Genomic DNA, 23,068 nt, shown 5'->3' on the forward strand with positions numbered 1-23,068 from the left:
AGGCATTTCTTTCTTCTATAAATGTAACTCTTCCTTAACAACTGCTCATACATGCAAGTCTAAACTCACAGAATGTGTGTATCACACATTCCCTATTTCATTCATGTGGATTTATATTAGTCTGTATTTTAGCCTTAATTTCCAGTGTGAATGAATTGCTGATAGGGGCATCACATACCGTTAGAGTATAAAATTACCACAAATACCTTCTCAGTCTCTTGCACTTTGGGGAGGCAATTTTGACAGTTAAGGTGAAGTGTTCTCTCTTTAAGAGATTTGCTTGTTTTCCTTCTTCTGCTGTCGAAAGCCAGGAATTGCCTGTGCAGCTCTGTGCTGCACCATGGCCATTGTCCTCTCACTGGAGCTATGGAAGATCTCTTCCTGCTGCTGTCTCCCAGTGGGAATGCCAATAGCCTTGGGAGCTGAGGGGCAGCTGAGACACTGAGATCAGGGTTTCTGTTCTGGCCAGAGCAATAAGGGGCATTATTTTGCCTGCAGGACCTGCTGGCTCTGCTATTGACGAAAATTGAACCCAGGGGTTCTGGCAGCCTCCTCTCTGTGGATTCCCATTGCCGCCTCTCACGAGGTGTTGGTAGAACCCTTCACACGGACATTGGCTTAGCTGCCAGCTGTGCCATGTCACTGTGGGGCTGGTGGCTCGTCCCCCTTTGTTCCCAGCAGGCCCCGCAGGCTCCGCAGTCAGTCCCGCAGGCGTTGCCGCATTGCGGCACTGGGGCGCCACGGGCTGGCACAGGGACCATCCCCCGGAGGCTGAACATTGCCACAGAACACCCACAGTGGATGCACAAGTCCACTTTTGTCACTTCCCCTACCTCAGAAAAGGCAACTAATTTCTGTCTGGGGCTCGGAATGGCTTTTCTGTTGGTGTGTTACTGGGAGGAGTATGGAAGGCTGTGTTTATTGTGAGAATACAGGCTGTTACCATAAGGCTGTACCATTGAGGCTGCAGTTTACTCAGGATAGGACAAATTAAAACACAGCTTTGAAGAGTGATACCATTCCTTTCTGATCCAATGTTAATCAATTTCTTCAGAATGTCTTTTGGTGAAATCCCGTAAGGAAATAGTAACACCCAGCTGACTGGATGGCGAAACATTTTACCTTGAAATCTCCATCGTTAAAAACCATCAGCCTGAACAAATGATCAAAGTTTCTTGCTCCTTTCAAATTTTGGAGTAGAACTGTGTTAGTTTGAATTGGTTTGTGTTTATAAAGCTGTTTCAGCTTTGGAAAGGATTAACCTGAAACAACTCTAGGCAGGGACCTGAGAAACTGCTTTATTTTGCTGAGGAGCTGATACAACAAATTTAAGGTTTGGATAAGGTTTCCCTTCACGTTGTTGATTCTTTTTCATCTTTTCTATAAATTCACTCTGGTAGGCTTTCAGACCTCTGTATGCATTGAGAATCCAGTCCTGTTTCCATTGATTTTGTCAGGAGCAGTACAGAATCCATAAACCACAGTTCCTGACGTGCAGGCAGTTGGGTGACACCAAAAGCCATGTTTGGTATGAGAGATCTCTGCATAACCTAAAAAAAAACCCCAAAACATCTCTACTTAACACTGAATTTATATTAAAGTGAAGTAATTGTATTGTAAATTTATTGTATTACTCTAATTGAACAAGAGGTTTTCAAATGAATCTACAAAACAAAAATTTAGGGAAGTTTAAATGGAATTCAATTGTATTTTTGATTTCTGTGGTTCCTGTGAAAATCTGTGCCTAAATAAATGGATTTCAGGGACTAGATTCACTCCCTGCTGAAATGAGCAGTGGGATTTGCTCTGACTTTGGCAAATGTTGGTCTGGGTATTATGACAATTGGACTTGCTCCCAGTGGTTCTAGGCAATAATATCAGCCCTGAAATTTGGTACCATAGAGAAACATCAGAACCACCCAAATGATGCAGAAGATTAACTCGGTGTTCTCAGAAATACTTTTATTTCTTTTAGTCCAAATTAAAATTCTGGATGTAATTGGGACTTAGAGCCACAGCAGGCATTCCCAATACTGTGAACTGAAAATTGTGTAGCCTTTGGGCAAAGACCTGAGAAAATGTCTTGATTTACCAAAAAAAAAAAAAAAAAAAAAAAAAAAGCCAATGTTTCATTTGCTATTTTTGAGTTTAGAAGAAAAACTCATTGGAGAATTCTTCATTCAAAAATAAAGCAGTGACAGAATAATTTCAGCCTGCATTCTCTTTTCTTTGCACCAAAGCTTTTATATTTTAATTCAGGCTGAATGGAATTTGTATTTCCTGCCTAGAATTAAAGTGCCATGTAAAAGATTGAAAAGCTGATTGAAACTTCTCTAAAAAGCTTTTTCAACTCTCACGAGGCATAAATGTTAGAAAGAATTGGGAGATGCAACTGGTACATGTATTTTGTACAGCCGATAGAGGTGATTTGATTGTGTGGGAAAATAGCAATGTCTTTCTGTGCACAGAAAGAGCAACTTCCTCTAGAGGAAGCAATAAGACATTTCATCTAAGACCATGTGAATGACATCCTTGATTTAACATCTAACAAAGTACACAATCTGAATTTGTACCCACTTTCTCTGTATAAACTTTATTATGTTTTCTTTTACCTTATCCTGTTCTCTGCTTTATCTTGTTTTGGAAAATTTTATTTATTTGAGTGTTGGTGTAAGTAAGTAAATTCAGGCATAATGATATATGTATGTGCATATCTAACATAAATTCATGGCTAAAGGTAACACGAGGAAGGTTTGGCTATAGATGACCAAAATCCTTGATTTTGCTCATGCTTGATTTTTTTCTGGCTGCTTGCCCATTTCCACTGATGCCTAGTCCCAGTCTCTTTAGTTGGATAGCTTGCCCAACATTTTCTTGCTTCAAGTCCTCTTTTTCCCTTTCCCCTGCTCTCAACCTCAGCTCCTGAACTTGCCCATCCCCAAGACTCCAGCCAAGGCACAGTCAGACTCCAGGAAGAATGACTGCAGTAATTACAGGATTTAAGTTAATATGCCCTAAAGTTATCACTGTGGGCAAATGTGAGCATCCTTGCCAGGTTCTTGCCAGGTGACAAAACAGGCATTTTAAACAAATAATCTGTTATTATAATAACTCAGTTTCCCTAAAGCCTTATGTTTTTGAAAGGAATCTCACTCCTTCAAGGGAAAAAAAAATCTGCCTTAAACATCTGGCCTTTATAATAAGCTTAAATAGTTAAAATCTGACAGTTATATGCAAATTAAAATTAGCCACAGAATGGGAAGAACCAGACAATTGTTGCAGTAAACACTGTCGGCAGTTTTGTGCATAATTCTGTGCTAAGCTTATTTACTTTATTTTTTCCATGCATTTCTAAAACAAAGATTTTCTTTCCTCTGTATCCTTTGAGATACTCATATTTCTGATGTCATCTTCCCAAGTTAACAATGCTGGAGACTCTCACGTTGCTGTGATGAGAACATTTGTGAACACATTGTCAAAAGACTAATACTAGAACAGAAACCACAAATTGGCAACCAGTTATTTTTATTTCAGTGGCTTCTCCGTGTCACCTGGAGACTATTTAGACCATTATTTGCCTGGGCTAACGTTGTGTTTAAAAATAGCGCTTGTCTGGTGCCAACTCATTTTAGAGTTGGGTACAAATATTGAGACAAACCCCCAGCTGTTACTGCTTGTGCTGCTAATTCGAGGTGTCAGCTCGGAGCTCTGCTGCTCCATGTCAGTGAATGAGGCCCCTTGTGAGATCATTATGTTTTCTAACAGCGCCCAGTAACGGATTAATCAGTGCAGCATCAGTTGCTTCCATTATCTGCCCACATGGTAGTTGTGGGCTTTAACTTAAACAGTCTGTGGTGAGATCAAGGAATTGAGTACAAGAGGCACTTGGGGCTCACCGCAACTCAGAGGAGATGCAGTGGAGTTCTGGGCATTGACTAACGGGCAAACCTTGGATGCCTTGAAAGTCGAGGGTGACTGCACTCAGTGCTGGGGATGGAGTGCCAAAGCCACTTTGCTTTTTCATCAGAGGCCATAAGAAACAGTAAATATTTAATTCAATGCAGATTCCTCCTGACCTGTGTGAAGAATAGCTCTTTACAGCTATTGAAAATAGGGCTCCTTTTGCCCTGCAATCTGAAAGTTAATTACAAACATTAATTACGGCAGCGTATGAAACTCAAGTCTTGGATTTATTACTAAATATAGATTTGGATTCACTTTTTGGAATTGCTGCTGTTGGTTTTATTGGGTGCTATATGAGGGCTGGAGAGGGTCAGAAGCTGTCATCCACTGTCCCTCCCTGGAATCGAATCCAATGCCATTCCTGACAGGGATTCATTCAGTATTTCATTACAGGCTTCCCTCCCAATGGCTGCACACTCTGGAATAGCTCTTTTCTGCGTTTTTCCTGTCCTTACTGTAAAAACATTTTCCCTATATTTAATGAAAGTCCCTCTTTCTGAAATTTCAACCTGTTACTGCGTTGCTTAACCCCTGTGTGCACACAAGGAGCAGAGGATGTCTTTTTCCTTTGCAGTGGCATTTTATGTAGTTGAATGGAGGTTTAAAAGTAAATGATGTGAATCTGCTAACACAGAGGTCTAAGGTAATGGCACTATTAGTGCTGAATTATGCTGCTGGTGCAGCTCCCAAATTCATGTTTCAGACAGACCCTGAGATCCTCCTTTTACGTGCATAAATACTGATGGTGATGTCTAATCCTGCCTAGGCTCAAGATTCCTTCACTTTTATTTACCATCACTGCACACACTGACATCCCCCAAAGCTTTGAGATTTTGGGTAAGTCATGTTTCTGGCACTGCCAGGGACAGAGTGGTTGGGGTTGTCTTCTGAGCTTCACTGGCAACTTAGAGCTGTTCAGCTTGCTAGGTTTTTTTTTTTTTTTTTTTTTTTTTTTAGGTTGTTTTTTTTTTTTTTTTGCCTCACTTCACCCACTTCTGAGTAGAAGTAACATTATCAAAAAAACTCTTAGCATGAGAGGCTTAATTATGCTTGGAGATGCCGTGGTTAAATCTGAATGAATTTCCTGGTCTCATTTAGTGTATGTATAGCTGCACTGGGGATAGGAGCTGGGAGCCATGGCAGTGGTGGGAGAAGCAGTAATCAGGGACTATGACAGTAATTCACTCCTGGGAACGTTCTCAGCCTGCTACACACCATTTGTAGCTATCCATTGCATGCACATGGATAATAATCTTGCATTAAGCCCAATTACATGGTGTTATGGACACACAGCACGGGGATTACACACCCAGCCAGGAGCACCCCATGACAGAGCAGTGGGATAATTGGAGAAGACAGAAGGAAATGTTAGTTGTTCGTGTTACCAATGCTGCAGGGCCTGGCACAGCTCAGCCCCTCCAGCCTCTCCCCTTTGCTTTGCTGCTCCCTGACAGTGTCTCACCTTCAAAACCCAGGTTTATCACAGGGGGAGGTAACCCAGCACTGCTTTTCACAGTGCGTTGGGAGAGTTTTGAGTGGGAAAAGGAACTGAACATTGTTGTTTAACTTGGTGTGAAGCCCACAGACACATTTGAAGGGCTGGAGTTTGTAGGATTCCTGATAGCAAATCCTGTGTGTTAAAAACCTGGAAAGAACCTATACTGCCCAAACACAAAAGGCATTCAAACCCAGCAATAATCCAGTACATGAGATGGTGCCTTTGTAGATCTCTTTCTCCATTTACCTCTCAGTAAATGGGTCTGAATTTTTCTTTCTCTCTGAGAATTTTGCAAATGCTGTGGTGTCCCATGGTCAGCCAAATGTGACACAATAGCAGCCTGGTGTAGATCAAAACCCTGAATGGCCAGCACAGCAGGCCTCTAGTAACTGTGAGATATGCTTGCTAAGCCCTTGGGGAAAAGTGTTTTCTCAATTTAAATGAAGTTTGAATTAAATTTCTCAGTTTGATTAGCTGTTTTGCTAATCAGCTGCAGATGTGGAATGGGAAGGAAACCAGTCTCTGTTACTGACAAGTAGCAAAGGGCATCTTCAGCACCCAACAGGTGCCCCTTTCTCCCCTGCCCCTTTCAGTTGAATCTTTCAGGTTGAGAGAAGCATCATCACTGTGGCTTGTACTGATGCACATTATGAAAATGCCTTACACTTAGAAAAATGGACATCTGCATAGGGTGGTTTTTTTTTCCTTTTGTCAATGATCAACTAGAATACCAGAGGATTTTTTTTAAGCTGGGATGTAGCAGGTGGTATTGTCACCAGTATTGCATGTTAAACAAAAAAAAACTAACCCTCCTGTGTATTTTCCCACTTGAAGTGTGACTGGAGAATGTTAGGACAGTCACTTTTTACTAAATAGTTAATGTTTCAGATATTTCTGCTGTGTTGTGTAACATTTTCTGTCAGAGGAGATCTGTTTGGTACTAAACCAGATTAGAGCATGTAGCTCTGTTGTCGTGAAGGTGTGATTTCAGATGAAGAAGTTGACAGGCATTCTGATGTTTATTATATGCTCCTAATTATATTAATTGAATTCTAAGTAAGGGAAGCAAAATGTCTGTGTAGTCTGTGATTTACAGAATTGAGATTGAATGTTGAGCTGGCAGCCTGGGATTTCTGTTCTCTGAATTACTCCAAGGGACCTGAAAGGGTGCTTAGAGTTTCCGAGTTTTTAAAATTAAATACTTGCCTTATTAGTTGGGTTCAAAATTTAAGTAGTTTCATTTTTTCTCAAGGCCTCTGCCATAAAAGTTGTGTGATTTCTTCTAGAATTAGGAGTATTGGCTTTTTCTCACTCTAATCAGTCCTGTGCAAGATGGAGAAAGATGTAAAGGATAATGCATTAATATTATTGAAAAAACCACTGACACGCCACTCATTTCTGCAGGTTAGTGATTTTAATGTACTTCCATTGAGTCTGGAATTACCAGCTCTGTGTCAGGGAACTGCAGTGGTGTTCATGAATTTGGAGCAAGTCAGAAGAGAACAAAAATGCAACAGCATGGAATTAAATTTACACCAAAAGTTTGAGGAAGGAGATAAGTAATTGTTTTCAAATGGTGACAGGACTGCAGACTGAGCACTCTTTCCTTTAGGAAAATACTGATTAGTAGGGGCTATAAATCAGCCTTATTTTTCAGAGGAGGAAGGCAGCTCCACGCGTGCCTGTAGCCAGTTTGGGGAACTGGCAGAGCAGTGATTGAGGAGAGCAGCTCCTCTGGGGCTGTAAATTGGAGTCAGTGGGACTCTGACAGTTCACCCTGGTGGAGGATGTGCCACCTCAAAGACTGCTGATCTCACGTTATGCATCTCCCAAGTAGTCCTTGGAGGATCCTTAGGGCTGCTGCAGTCTGCTTCTGCTTACCCTGCAAGATCTGACAAGGATCACAGCCCAAGGTGGGAAGTTGGCTGGCATAAATAATATTGTCTGTAAGCCCAGGTTCCTGAGTCAGCATTTTGGGTGTGAATAGTTTACAGAGAGAGGACTTCCAAATGAGAGGACAGTGCTTTTTCAGAGGTTCTGGAAGAGATGGGAGGTTTAAGGCTGAGGACCTCTCAGCAGAATATGTGTCTCCATATGGTATTGGAGGAGTCAGAAGATTCTGGAATTCCTATTTCTCACAGCTTCCTGGTATTTACAAATCTCTTTCTATGGATTTGAATTTTGGGTGGATCAGTCTGAGACTAGCACCTTGGAGCAGCCAGCAGACAACTGGAGCAGAATTTATTTTTTCCCTACATGTACTAAAAATGCTGCTGTATCGTGTGTTCATCCCTGTCAGGACACATTCCTTAAAAAATCATTGCTAGGAAAGAACCATGTGCATGATGGAAAGCTTTGCAGGATGTCTCTAGAACACATCTCTACCTGAGCACATTCCCATTGCAGAATTCCTGCAGCCTGGGAGCTGAGTGCTGTGCAGGCAGAGCAGCAGGGTTAAATTCCTGCAGCTCCAGCTGGGCTGTAGTGCAGACATTTCACTGGCAATTAGTGCCCTTTGCAGTGTTTGGCCTCCTCTGTCCTGAAATAATTGCTGTTATCATAGATGTTTTATTGCCTTCATTATGGTTAACATTTAAATATCAATGAAATAGTCTTCTACTAAGTTATCTGTGCAGTAGCTGTCTGCTAGAGTTATCCCTGAAATTTGTGTTTAAGGAGAATATTAATTCAGCACTGATTTACTGTTCTTAGAAGGAGGGTTATATATTTGTCAATGAGCTGTGGGAAACCTTTGCTTATTTGAAAACAAGCAAGTATTTGAAACCTTTGCAAAACCTGAGCCACTCTCATTTGATATCCTGTGAGCAGAAACGCTGTGTGATATGTTTTAAGAACTTTTAAAATATTTTTGAATCATCAAGTCAGGCAGTAACGGGTGACCTTTCTGCATGCAGATGAATTGCACTGGGAGACAGGGATGTGTTCTCTGCCCTCAGTGCAGGAGGAGGCTCACAGTCACAGCCTATTCTGCCTGAATCCAATCCATATCCTCTAGGAATCGATAGAAATATCTCTCTTGAATTCCTATGGCCCCCAGTGACTCCCGTAGTGCTGTGTGTGACTGATTCAGACTTCAGCTACATCTGTGATTTAATGTTTGTGAGGTGACTTTACGTGTGGCTTTTATCTATCACCATCCGAGTGCATAACTCATTTCAAAGTAACAGACAGCTAAGGCAGGGGGTTTGCCTCAGAATTATATTTTTATGTACAGGGGAAAAAATCGTGGTGAAATTACAAATTCCATTTCTGAGCCCTGTTTGAACTTCCCAACCTGTAAAGAGCGAACACATACAGATACTGAAGGGTGGGTGTGGTGATGTATATATTCATGTACTCTCAGTGGGGTTGTGCACTTTATGAAATTGTTGTTCAGGCTTGTTTTTGCCTCACTGACCACAAAAGGATTTGGTTACATCATTGGTAAATAAGGTAATGGAGCAATTGTATGACAGAGAGGTTCGTTTTACACCCTGTAATCTGCCCCAGTGGGACGTGAGTTGTCACTGGGACCTTTCAGGGGTTGAGGGGCAGAGTTCCAGCCCTGCTGATGAGCACTGATGCTCAGGGTGCTCACTGCCAGCACTGCAGCCACAGCACAGCCCTGCAGGCTGGGAGGCACAGCTGGCAGAGGGCTGGCAGCTCCAGGAGCTGACTTCCAGCTCTCCTGCTGAAGTTGACAGTGTTTCCCTCTTCATCTTGCCCTTTACATTTTTAGTAGGCTGCCTTTGAGTCCTTGCATATTGAGAACCTGAATCCACAAACCCAGTGGTTTGTGTCCCCATTGGTCCCAATACTTGGCTCTGTGTTTCTTGTCCAGTTTTTAATATCTTTTACGTTTTCCAGAGGATCTGGAATGAATACTACATGTTATACTATAAGTTATCATGTGCTAAACTGACATCTCTTATCAGCCTGGTGTGTGAACATGTGTGACTTGACTGATACAGATCTCTGGCAGCAGATCTCAGATTCCAGATTTTCAAAACTCTGCTTTTACTGACGTAACTCTCCCTGCTCACAGATTTGGAAAGGAAGGGTGGTTTTGCTGTGCTGGTGCAGTTTGCTGCTGTCATGGGTATGTCAGCCCCTAAGCTGGCTCCAGATTGCCAGTGCACATCCATCTGGTGCAGCTCAGTGCTGGAATACCAGCTCTGATCCTGCTCAGAGGGTGCTGTCCTGACAGGGTGCAGCACAGCAGCAGCAGCAAAGCAAGCTGCCAGTGTCAGAGCTGCTCCCACCCTGCTCCTGCCAGGGCACCCTGCAACCTCCTGGCTTTGCCCATGAGTGTGTGTGTCTTCCTGTGTACCCAAAACCCAGTCTTAATGGGGTAAAATCTAATTAGCTGTAATCTGCTGATGTTTTAGATGATGGCTCTGCCAAGGGATTTCTAGGCAGAATTGTAAAAATGGTTTTTGAATTGGCAGATGACCAAGAAAGAGAGTTAACTCCTGGAAGACTTTTCTAGAGCTTTTGATGAAATGTCCTGTATAAATACATGACATTGGAATAGCTGAGCAGTTCAGGGAGGGATGATGTGCCCGGGTTGTTTCAGTGAGTACGTGTTTATGTATTCTTCAGCACATACATAAACACACAGAAGCCTTTGTCAGAGTGGCCCTGTGTCAAACAGGCAGTGGCAGGACTGGCCACGCTGGGACACTGAGCGGTCACCAGCCCTGTCCATTCTCATGACAAGCTGGGCTACTGTGTTTGCAGACTCAGTGCACTTTTAGCACGGCAATTACACCCTGTTAAAGTGCTTTCCATTTCCTGTGCTATCTTGATAAACTTCATAGCTTCTAATTTGCTGGAGAGTCATTGATATAATTAGGAGCTCCACAAATGGGAGCAGCACACTCAGCTGATGGTAATCTCAGTTCATTCTTCCTGAGAAGCTCCAAGGGGGTCCCTCCAGCAGCCCAGATTGTCTCTTCAGGCTGTGCTTTGACAGAGCAGCAGCAATCCTTCCGTGCCTGGCTCAGGACATGCTTTATTCCAGGCAGCTCCACTCCCCATATATTTTTCCTGAGGAGAGGGAGTAGATGAAGCCCATCCATCCGGGTGTTTCCAAGGAGCAGTGGGAGCTGTCTGGCAGTGTCAGCAGCCTGTGCTAACGAGCCTGGGAGAACCAGCAGCTCTTTTTTGGTCTCAGCACCTCCAAGTCCTTCAAACTGCCTTTAAATGTTGTGCCCAAGTCTGCTGACCCCCACTCAGGCTGCGCTGGGTTTTCAGACAAAGTGGCAGCTGAACAGACAGGTCTGGATCTGTTCCAGTAGTTGATAAAAACTCATCCTCTCCAGCCCTCATTACCCAGACTGGTAAACAGTGACTTCCAGCCATCCTGGTGCTGCTGTTGGTTGCTTTCCCTGAGCAGTGTCTTTCATGTATGTCACAAATTGTCACAGCTATTGGGGAGTGTGTCTTGCTTCTTGCCAAGAATTTTAACTGGTTGTTTCTGTAAATGGTGTGTTGGTGAAGAAATGGAAATACTTGATCAATGTGTTCTCTCTTTTCTCTCCTAACAGTACCCTCAACAACAACAACATCACCCGCATTCCTGTCACCAGCTTCAATCACATGCCAAAGATCAGGACTCTGTGAGTAGGATCTTCTCATACTATAATACAATCCTGGTGCTGGAAGCCAATCTTTTGACTATTTGTCACCTGTGATAATCCCATTTCAGTCCCTCAGGCTGCCCCAGGGCCCTGGATGGCTGCAGGGCTGGGGAGCCCAGGTAGGGCTGTGAAGGGAGCCCTGAGAGCTCCTGTTCTGGAGCTGCATTAAATAAGAGTCAGTTTTATTAAGGTTTTGAATTTACCCAGAAAATAAACTGGCTTGTTTTTTCCCCCTATGGGAAAATCCATAATGTGAAATGTGTTCCAAGCTGGAGCATCAGCAAGATCATAAAAAAACTGCTCAGATGGATCAAATTATTGAATTTTGTTAATATCCTGCGTTTAAAACCCATTTATTCTTTTCAAATTCAAAATACTAATTTCTGAAACAAGGCATTTTTAAAGAACATGAGAAAAGCATCTTTCCAGATACTTTCTGAAACAAAATGTCACTTATTCTGATGGATATTTTTATAGAAGCTTCTCTTATCAAATCCATTTGTTTTTGAGCTGCATGCCATTGCACTGGAAAAGCTCTGTTTTTTAGTAGATCAAAATACAAAGACTGTGAAATTAGACTAAGCATTTGTATAATTTAGTCATGGCCTACCAAAACCATTTCCTTAAGTAAATTATTTCTTTAAATTCCTTTAGGGAATATGCAGCTTCAGGAGAAGTCACATCTAAACAAAGCACCCCTGTTTTTCCTCCAGATTCTCAAACTCATCCAAGATGTATTTAATTCTAAAGGCATAGAAAGGGAAATAGTAGCTGGCCTGAAAATTTTCTGTGCCACTGAAAAAATACAATACTTCAAGGATGTTATGCATGCATGTGTAAAATCATATTAAATAAATTAACAGAACTGAAGAAAAATGGTTCTTTCTTATGTCAATCTCTGTAAGATAACCTCTGACTTCAATTTGCATTCTTCATCAAATGATGACATTATTAGATCTTAATGTAAATAATTAAATGGAAAAGAGATGTTTGTCTTTTAGAAGAGAATGGCTAAAGAAGATAAAGGTGTAGAGTTAAGGTTCCTGGAGTTTTGCCTTTTCTTACTCAGTCACAGTGGTCCAGAAAATTTGTCTGGCTTTTCCAGATTAGCCATTCTTGTCTGTTAGCAGAGCTCAGTGCCTTCAGTGCCTTCTGCCATTTTCCTTTTAGTTTAATTTCAGAGATGGCTTTGTATATAGCTCCCTAGAGACTTACACTGACTAATCCCCCTCTGCTGTAATTAAGGGGAAGAAAAAGAAAAGGAAAAAAAGGGAAGGAAGTCATAAATAGGATTTATAAAGGGAAGCTTTTCTATTGAATTCTGAGAGACACGTTTTATAGAACATGAATGCTGCCCCACTATAAAAGGATTTGTTTGAAATTTAATTTAGGGTCTGTGGATAAAAGGACAACTTTAGCAAACTTGCATTTGTATTCATTCACCTGCTTTTCTGTAAAGTCAGTTTCATCAATATCAAATGACAGGTTTCAGTCCCCAAAGGTTGCCAAATAATACGCAGTACCTCTAGCAGGTCAACAGGAATTTGTATAAAGATACTGTTTAGGAGAAGATGTAAATATTCTCTAGAGTTGCTTGTTGGAAATGGGATCATTAATGATGTTCCTCACAGTTTGGCGAGTCTACTGTTTTCTTAAAAAATGGTCATCAGTGTGTCCATCTTCTCGAATAGCCTCACAAAGGCGTAGATGTGCCTTTTCTTTTTGGAAAATTTTTGTAGGAAATCTCTGCTCTGAATGTTCCTTAAACAGAGATGAGGCCTCGTTCCCATCAGCTGAGGCCCAGTGCAGTGTGCACAGTGTTTTCCTTTGTGTCTCCTGTGCACTCTGGTGAGATCCATTAGCAGGACATTTGGGGATGCTCCTGCTGCAGATACTTGTGCTGAGGGTTCTGTGAATAAACAGCTTTTCTTCGTGGCTCTCAAAACAATCTGCCTGTTGTAGAATGGAGAAGAAAATATCAGAAGTATATTAACCTTCAACATGAGCACTGAGAGGAAAGAAAAAAAAAGGGTAAAATGCCAGAAGACTTGAAGCATTTGAAGCATTGAAGAATTCTTTACTGAAATCAGCTCTTCTGTGCTAAGATTTTTTAGTTAACTGTCTTTTCTGTTCTTAAGTTTCATCGATTTTTAGCCTTGATTGGAAGTGACAGGAATTAGTTTTTATTGATCTGCTTTCCTTTGCTTGAAACAGCTTTATTTATGATAAAGCATGTTCCCTCTACCTATTTGCTTAATGTCCTGTTGTCTCTGCATCTGTGAATTACTGCTGAGACAGGTAATTACATTATTTCTTTTATTTTTTTTTTAATTTAAGAATAAACTAAAGATGTGTGAAAGCACTTCAGTGGTTTTTGTGTTCCCAGGGAATTGGTTTATAATGCTTTTGAAGTACTGTGAAAAGTCTTCTTGAGGCTGTATTTATTAATGTAATTATCAAAAATATATTCTGATAGGCTGCTTTGTTAAGATAGGGTTCACTTAATGATCTCTCCAAAGCAAACCATGAAGTAGCTGTGCCAAAAGCCTTGAGATGATGACACGGAGGGCTCTGCTGAGGCAGAGAGCTGGTAGGTTTGCACTGCTGAAACAGGAGCCCCCAAACCCCAGATAAATCAGTTTAGTGAGGGGAAAAAACCCTCCAGTTTCACAGAACTGGAAAACGGCCTAACCCTGGTCCTTTTAGTGCACTTGTGCTTTTCTCACTCATGCCTGCATACAGGGGTGCAGGGAATGGCATGGGATGAGCTCAGCTCCACAAGGAAGGTGATCCATTGTTGGCTGCTGTGGGGGGAAGGATGAGACTGAGAATGTGAATGGAACACTGACTCTCTTGGGTTACAACCAAATCTTACATAGGATGATTTCTGGCTTGATTATATTTATGTATTTATTTGATCTTCAACAAAAAGGCAGATTAATGGTTTATAACAGCTAAACATTTTACTAGAAATCTGACTGCAGCTTCAATTAAAGAGCTTCACAATCCCTAAGCTCAAGGTCTTCCAGCCATCCTTGTAGAACAATTACATTTTACAGTACTCCCAGGAGATTAGTGCTTTCCATCTCTACAGGATAAACTCTCAGTTCCAGATTTGTGGGGGTATTTTTTTCTTTATTGTGGCTGTCCATCCCAGACATACAAATCTGGGGACTGTCAGCCCGGGCGCCAGTGCTGAGCTGAGCTGCTGCTGTGCTGTAAGGACAGCTCACAGACAGGCATTTCATTTCTTTGGAGGATGGACAAGGCTAAATCTGGTGCACAGCAACTGTGTGCCTGTAATATTAGTGAATAATGCTTTGTCTAACCATTTCTGACAGGATTTTTAATCTGGTTCATCATTTCATTTGGTGCAACACTGCAAATGCATGAGTCATTACAGGAATGAATTAATGTCCTGGACTTTTGTTTTGACCTGAAGTTTGGTAGCTATTTAAATGACCAGATTTGTTCCCTGAACCATCAGCATTTTGCAGATGTGATAATGGTTCTGCAGTCCCTGGTGTCAGGCATGGAGCAGGCTGGGCAGGGAGTTACCCATGAGTGGATCTTTCATGAGTTGAAAATTCCTGTCTAGATACCTTGTATTTGTGTTAAATTACTACAGGAAAAAGAGCATTGGTGAACTTGTACAGGCATCACAGGAACAGAAATGGTATCAGTACCCTCTGAAGTTTTATTTTGCCTGTCTTTTCCTAGAATATTCTAGGTTGGAAGGGATCCATAAGAGTTATCAAGTCCAAGTTTTCAGTGAATGGCCCATAACAGGGATCAGACACACAACCTTGGTGTTATTAACAGCCTGCTCCAATCAACTGAGCTAACGTGGAGAGGTTTTCTCTCTCCACCTCTCCCCAACGGATGGAGAAGAGGAAGAATCTCTCATCATCCTGTTCTTCAGCCTGGTCCTCATGTTTAACAAGTCATTCACTCAGAGATACCACATCCATGCAGTTCTTTCTGACATGAAATCACAGACAAAGTGATTACACGGTGCAATCTGAAATTCTGCATATTTTTGTGTCTAGAATGGCCAGCTGTAGCTGGATCATTATTGAACTTAATTTTTTGAAAACATTAAAGATAATAGCACAGATTTACATCTGACCTTTGTATAACATCCCATGGCAACGAGGACACTCAATGACTCATCTGTAAGCAAGAGCCTACAGTGGTCCCACTGAAATGGCAGCAGGGAGCGGGGCAGGCTGGCGCTTGATGGCTCTCTTGGTGTGTTTTATTTTGTCTTTTGGGTTTTTGGTTTTTGTTCATCCCCCAGTAACAGTGGGTTTGTTTGCTGTGTGTCCTGCAGGCGGCTGCACTCCAACTTCCTGCACTGTGACTGCCACCTGGCCTGGCTGTCGGACTGGCTGCGCCAGCGCCGCACCATCGGCCAGTTCACCTTCTGCCTGGCACCCGTCGGCCTGCGCGGCTTCCTCGTGGCTGAGGTGCAGAAGAAGGACTTTGTCTGCTCTGGTAATGGTGCCTATTATCTTTCTGTTATCTATTCCTTTATCTAGCTCATATCACTGTTGCCATAAAAAAAAAAAAAAGAGCAGCCTGGAAAACGGCCGTGTCACGTTTGAATGCAGACAATGACAATCCTGTTTGTTTTTGTTGTCGCTAAACTGTATGGGAGGAGATGAAATTGTTGGTTTTTTCAGCTTTGTGAGAATTATTGGATTCCAGTTAATGTTTAGGTTCTCAAATTACTTCTTCTGCTTTAACACTGCCAATGATATCAACATAAGAAATCAATTAAGTGTGGATAATTTGGTATTTCTCAAGGGAAGAGCTCTACAGCTGACTGGAATACAAAAGAAAGAAAATAGAAAATGCAAATCTGAGTCTGTTGACAAATGATTGGACTTTAGAACACGAGGAGCAGATTTTATCCCAGGGACTGAAACAGGGATTCTTAGGGAGCCAATGCACTTTGCTGTTGTACAAGTTTCCACGGTGATAAATGGGGCTGATGATACTCACAAATCATGTGTCTGTATGTTGGGCCTATTCATCAAGTCCCTGGAACTGCACTTGGCTCTTGTAGGATAGAAATGCAGTTTCCTAAAATAAGGAGAAAAAGAACAAAAGAGAAAAAGACAAAAAGTGTTAAAAGAAATCTCTGAGTTGAGTTGAAAGGAAGGATGGGGTGGAGGAGCAACATGGCAATGTGTATGGTGTGGAAAAAAAAGACACCAGACATAAGTTTGGAGGTAGTTTTGCAGCCCCTATGGTGACACAGGGGGCTTGTTACGGAGATGCTGAGTCTGCACCTTGACAGACTGTGAATTTTGTGCTGTTTTGTTTCTTATCTCACAGCCTGTGAGCCCCAAGGCTTTGTCTCATGGGTATATGGATTGGCTCATGCCAGAGATGTTTTAAGAATGCCCTTTTTCTGTCATTCCATTTACATGTGACAGAGTAAGAGAAACAGTTGCATTTAGAGAAAGAAGAAAGGTTTGAGCCCACTCAGCCATGGTTAATTGACGCCTAGCCCAAAGGTCTGCAGAAGTGTTATGGCACATGGAAAATTAAGTTGGGCATAGTGCTCATTGGACATGATATTTCAGAATGCTGAGCAGCTTCTACACTGTTGTGGAGATGATAGGCAGAGTATCTCATAAGTTGCATCAAAAGTTTAACTAAAGAAAAAGTTTAGAAATGTAACAGTCTTGGGAGAGGAAGGATAAAACAAATGGATAAATGAATGAAGCTATTAGCAGAAGCTAATTTTACCAGAGGCAACCATAGCTTTTTTTTTTTTTTCCCTCTCATGAAATGAAGTTTCAGATGGAGCATGAGTTCAGCTATTTGGATTTATGATACAGTGAAGTGGAGGAAAAATGAGTTGTTTAAGTCAAGAGAAGAGATAATAATTGCTGAATGAGAAATGTAATGTGAACAGAACTCATTTAAATGGGGCTGTCTGTGCAGACTATGACTTCTAAAAGTGACAGGGTTTTTAACAGTTCCCTGTTGGACCAAGAGGATATAGGCGTTCTCTCAAGATTTGCCTGCTTTTGTAAAAAATACAAAATTATGAAAATTCAAGGAAAGAAATTTTCAGTGAGACAGTCCATCAACTGTATCCCTGTAACTCTCATTTGGGAAATGAAATGAAATGTACTGAAAAAGAAATTCATTTGGAGAGCTCATTTTAGTGGTGGATTTAGCTGAGAACTCAGCTTAGTACATGCTGGTTTGATAGAAACCTACATGGACAGCTAGTTTAAAGAGGATATAAATCTTCCCTTCTCCCCATTACAGTTCTTATACCTGATTTTACAGCATAATTTGTTAATGTGTGACTATGAAGTCAGACTAGGACAGGCAGTGAAGAGCGAACTGAACTTGTCCCTCTGCAAAGGAGTTTTATAGAAGTTAAGATTTTGTGAGTTACTCTAACCAGCCTTGAGCTGGCAGGGAGAGCCACCTTTGCCTCCCAGGTAGGAAGAGCTGAAATACAAAGTGGTGAACTGCTCTGTTGAAGTATAGGTTGAGAATCTCATGCACTTGTGTTTTTATGGCAGTGGGAATATCACAGCAGCAAAAAAAGCCTCAGCTTTTCCTTCACTGTGAAATGGGCCTCATCACAGCATTCCAGTTCAAAACTAGTGCTGCTGGATGCTTCAGAGGAGAAAGAGTAGAATCATAATTTGGGGAAAGAAGAAACAAACACTGAAAAACTGACTATTCTGTGAACCCTATGCAAAAATAGCGATGTTTTATAATTTTATGAGAAATGTTTCTTTGGAAACAGATTTTGAATGCTACATGCCATGTGGGAAAAGAACTGAAATAATGATAGAGAAGTGCCATAAATACAACCTAAAGTGCTGGGTTCCCTGTGGATGTGTCCTGCACCGTGGTGTTTGCATTAGGTGCAAAGTCTCTCCAGATAATGTTGCTGAAGTCAGAGTTATGTGCAGGTATATCAAGGTAAACTGAGCCATACCTGTGTAACGTGGGTGTCAGCCTTTCAAAAATGTTAAAAATGTTACAAATTGTAAAAAAGCTGATTGAAATGGTGCTTGTAGGTCACCTGTGAACAGTGGAAAAGCTATTCTATGTTTCTCTTGTTCAAGCATTTGGCTCAGAGCTAAAGTGAAGGTGCAGGATTCAACAGTGCACAGTTGTCTGCAGATAGGTTTGGAAATATGTCTGGTTGGATTTGTGTTACTGAGGAGGGGAAAGGTCAGGGACAGAGTGGGGCTGGGACTGGATGGCTCCTCAGCATCAGAGGAGAGTGCCAAGTGCTGCTGGCATTCCAGTCACCCACCAGGGCCTTCTGGCTGGTCCCTTCAGCAAACTGTCCCATCCTTGCAGGAGAATCTCTCCTCCAGAGCCACCTCTGACAGAGCAGCCTGCCTGGGCCTCTGCCTTCAAGGCCATCTGTTCCTGGAGAAATCTCCAAACAGACTCTTCCTCCTGCACAGTTGGTTATGGAGCTCTGGGATGCCTTTGGAGAGAAACTCTCCTACAAGGTGGGATGTGTAGAAAGGGAAATTTTGTGGCACCAGAGGATGAGCCCGTTGTTGATGTGCTGCACAAAGATACAGGGTGTATTTAACATGGATAGGGGGTGTATTTCACATGGACAGAGGGTGTATTTCACATGGACAGAGGGCTGTATTTCACATGGATAGGGGGTGTATTTCACATGGATAGGGGGTGTATTTCACATGGATTGAGGGTGTATTTCACATGGATAAAGGCTGTATTTCACATGGACAGAGGGTGTATTTCACATGGACAGAGGGTGTATTTCACATGGATTTAGGGTGTATTTCACATGGACAGAGGGTGTATTTCACATGGATTTAGGGTGTATTTCACATGGATTGAGGGTGTATTTTACATGGATTGAGGGTGTATTTCACACAGGTACCATGATCTCTTTCATACAGGTAGCAGGACGTATTTCTCCTCTATCCACCATAGCTTTGCCATTCACTGCCATGCTGCTGTGACAAGAAAACAATGCACTAAGCAAAGACAGTGCCAGTTGAAATACTACCTGTATTCTGGGAGATGTTTATTTTTATGTTCCCTTAGGCAGCAGTAAAGGGGGGGGGTTGGCTTATGCTTAGTACCTCTTAGGGCTTTCCCATCTTTGCCTGGATCAAACCCAGCTTCCTTCCCATGCTCAGATGTTTCACTGTTGGACTGACTTCCCCTTCCCTGTCTCTCAAACACATTCTCTCTGCTTATTTGTCTGTCTCTTGTCCTCCTCTGACCTCCTTATGATAGTAATTTTATTTCATTTTTCCTCTCATATAAGTTTTATTATGGCTCTTTGATTTTTCTTCTACCTGCTCTTTACTTATTGAAGTTGAAATTAGTTTTCATATTGATCATTTATGTTAAGTTATTACGTGTTTTCTCACCTGCAACAGCTGTAAAGCTTTGCAAACAAAGCAGTGAGTTCATGAAGTTATGCCATCAGCAGCACCTTGGTTTTTTCAGGGCTCTCTGTGCAGAAGGCACTGACCCCATTTGGAATTTTTTTTCCAGTGATGAATTGTTCTGGTTTTCTAAGTGTATATGTGAGAATATCTGTGCATCTAAACAGGAGGATTGTCCCTCATACTGTGATCAGTAGCATACTTCACTGCTGACCAGATCTGTTCTAGTTTTAGCCAGTAGCTTGAGGATGAACAGTGTTTACATTGGAGTATGAAGACTGGGTAAGATTTCTCAGCACAGACAGAGACTGCTATTTCTAACAATTGATGAAATTTTTAAGTCTAAAGTATGTGATTTTTAGTACTTTCCTAAAATAGTTTTCTTTAATAATGAAACATACATTGTAGGAGAAGAAAGGTAGACCCATACAATGTTATCTTTTTCTGTTAGAAATAATTTTCTTTGATCAAGTCTTGAGCCTTTGTTCCCATTCTGAGAGTCTCAAAGAATGTAAAGAAAATCAGGATGCATAATTTGGACTAAATAACTTAAATTTCACTCTGATATTGACTCGAGAGAGAAATTATTACCACAGCCAAGTGTTTTCTGGCTAAGTAAACTGATTCTGATTTTGAGAAAACACTGGATTGACCCAAATCTCAGTTGAAGATCTGGATTTTCTGATTCATGTGGTGAGACTGCAGCTGAGGTATAATAAGGAGGAAAACACGTTAGCTTCCTGCTGCTTCATGCAGACTGGAAGCCCTAATAAGGAAGCAGATTTATTTGTTTGGGTGAAGTCAAACAATCTTCAAACATAGCTGTTACTGTGGCCAGAGCACAGAACTCAGGAGATTGTCTTGCTCCATTTCCTGATAACTTCATGGCACGTTGCTGAGGAGACAACCAACAGTGAGCAGCTAATGAAATAGCACTCCTCAGGCTGAGCATCTCAATGAGAATGTTCAGGAGATGGCAAAGGAAAAGTGCATGGGGAGGGAACTACCCCATCTGCTCCTTTTTCAAACAGCCTGCAGTGGTGTGTGTGCAGGGGCAGCAGTGGAGCAGGGGGCACTGCCAGCATGGGGGAGTCATGCTCCTGGAAGCCAGACAGGGGCAGGGGCTGTTTGCTGGGATGCAGGTTTTGCTGGGGATGCAAGTTTTATTGGTGGTGCAGGTCTTTCTGGGATGCAGGTTCTTCCAGGGACGCAGGCTTTCCAGAGATGCAGGTCTTGCTGGTGCAGGTCAGTGGCTCCTGAGGAGGGTTCCTCTCTGGGCAGTCCCTCCCTGTTCATGCAGATGAGCTGCCAGTGGGCCCTCATTTTTAAGGAGCTGGATAAGCAGTCTGGGAGGAGGAGGAGACATTTGTGTGTGTGTGTGTGTATGAATAGTCACTTTCTGCCTTGTGGGACACCCCCATTGTACAGCTGTTTTATTGCTCTTAGGAGAGACCTTAACCACTTCATCCAGCTGTGAGCTCTTTCCTAAAGAGTGATCTCTGAGTCCCCTTAGATAGTGGCAGCCCTTTTCTCACTGTTCGTGCTTTTTGTGACCATCCCCAGACGCAGTAAGTGCTCTTACCATGGAGTCTAGGCAGGATTTGAAGTGTGTATGACTTTTAAAGCCTTTTGGTAAAAATTGCAGTTTAAAATGGATCTTGGGAAATTTTTGAGGAATGCTGGTGGAATTTTTATCTCATGTTACAATTTACTACCACAAACTTACATTAACAGTTAGTCTGAAGAAACATTTCAATACTGTGCATTTGTTTGTTGCTCCTCAAATGAAATTGTATAGGAAATTTGGAGAGATACTAATCACTATTTATCAGTTTGTTTGTTTTCAGTTTCCATGAAGTTTCTTATTACAAATCTAAATTTACTCTAGCACTAGCACTGATGGTGTTTCATACTGCAGGAATTTACTTCTTGACTTGCTTAGTATGTAAGATGCCACATATGGTGTTTTTCATTTAGGGGATCATCTTGTGAATCTGAAGGATAAATATGTATTTATTACAGCACTTAATATTTCTTTAAAGACCAAAGCTGAAAATTGGCTTTTAATTACAGTAAATTTAGTTTTATTACTGAAAATGATGTCTTACCTTTCATTATAATTAGCCTTTTTTTCTGGAGCTCTCTTTTCCCCAGAGCAGTATGTATAGCCCTTTAATGCTTATTTAATGATGGCAGGTTGGGGTGTAATTATTCAGCCACTGAGCTTTTGAACTGTTGCTGTAAAAATAATAACAAGATTAGCTTTTATGTTAATGTCCAAAGCTGGTGGTTTATGAGTAGTTATGTTGGTAGTATTTTGGTACAGAAGAAAAATGTTTCATGGCAGTACCACAGCTGTGCTTGGAGCTGTTTCACAGAGAGTAGTCATGGTAAATACAGGAGAACAGGGTTGACTCTGAGTATGTGGAGAAGCCTTCCATGAAATCTCTAGACTTTTTCTGTTCAATATATGTATGTGATTGGCAGCTCATCTATGGCTACATAATTAACAAGAGTAATGAAAGGAAGCATAGAGCTACTTACAAAGTAAATGCAGAAATTAATAGGGGACAAACACAAAGTTGCATACACTCAACACCAGGTTTGTGTGAATTTCTGCTTTATTGATGGTGAAATTAGTGATGATGTAGAGTGGCATTACATCTGTGGTGGGTTGGCTGCTCACAGTCCCCCTCCTCACAGCACTGAGGTGAAACCAGGATCTGCTCCAGCACCTCCTTCCCTGTCCCAGGGCTGTTTCTCACAGCTTTTCCATCAGTCCCTGCTGCCTGGCTCCTCTCTGCCCTTTCTCAGAGCACTCAGACAGAGGCACTAGGAGCTGTGGATGGGCAGGCTGAGCTGTGGAGCCCAATGGAAGCAGCCAGAACTGCTGTGGCTTGTTCCCAGAGCAGCTTCCCTGGGAGAGCTAGGCACCAACACCCCATTGTGGTTGCCAAGACAGCCACAACACTCAAAAGTGCTTTGGTAAAACATTAGAAGGCTTCAAGCATCAGCACCTTGTTATCTAGAAGTCTCCCATACCTTTTCTCTGTAGCCTCCAAAGGTACCTCCACACAGCTTTGGTTCTTTCTCTCCTCAGTTCCAGCTTGCTCCTTCCTGTCCCCAGCACAGCCACCTCACCCGTTCTGTCCCTTACACAGGCTCCTGTCCCTCCATCCTCAGAGCACAGCCAACACACTCCAACTAACTCCCAACCAGCCAACTCACTCTTTATCACCCCATAGCTGTGAGGGCAAGGCTGTTCCCACTCTTGGATAATTAACACAGCTGTAATAAATCAAGGGGAAGATTGTCTTCAGCACCATCTCCATCTGTCTCCCCACACCCCGTAGCCAAACTGAAGGGATCTCCTGGCTTGTTGAATTTACCCCTTGGAATGGCAGGCTATTGTGTTTAGCTCAAAAGATCTGTAAGAATTTTATTCTGTAATTTCCAGACATCTTAAAGAGCTTGAATTTACCAGAGGCCTCTTGCAAAAGTCAGAGGCAGCAACCCTAGCCTGTCTCAGGAAAGGT

General features: G+C 42.0%; 1 protein-coding gene across 3 annotated transcripts in view; it reads left to right on the forward strand.

The window, feature by feature from the left end:
• SLIT3 (slit guidance ligand 3) overlaps window positions 1–23,068 on the forward strand; it is a 473,506-nt gene that overhangs the window by 272,809 nt on the left and 177,629 nt on the right. For all 3 annotated transcript variants that reach the window (XM_083871948.1, XM_083871949.1, XM_083871950.1), the window contains 2 exons: window positions 11,011–11,082; window positions 15,437–15,600. In XM_083871948.1, coding sequence (XP_083728074.1) covers window positions 11,011–11,082; window positions 15,437–15,600 — 236 coding nt within the window. The remainder of the gene's footprint in view (window positions 1–11,010; window positions 11,083–15,436; window positions 15,601–23,068) is intronic.

This window comes from Zosterops lateralis (genome assembly GCF_965231275.1).
Source record: "Zosterops lateralis genome assembly, chromosome: 14".
NCBI lineage: Eukaryota > Metazoa > Chordata > Aves > Passeriformes > Zosteropidae > Zosterops > Zosterops lateralis.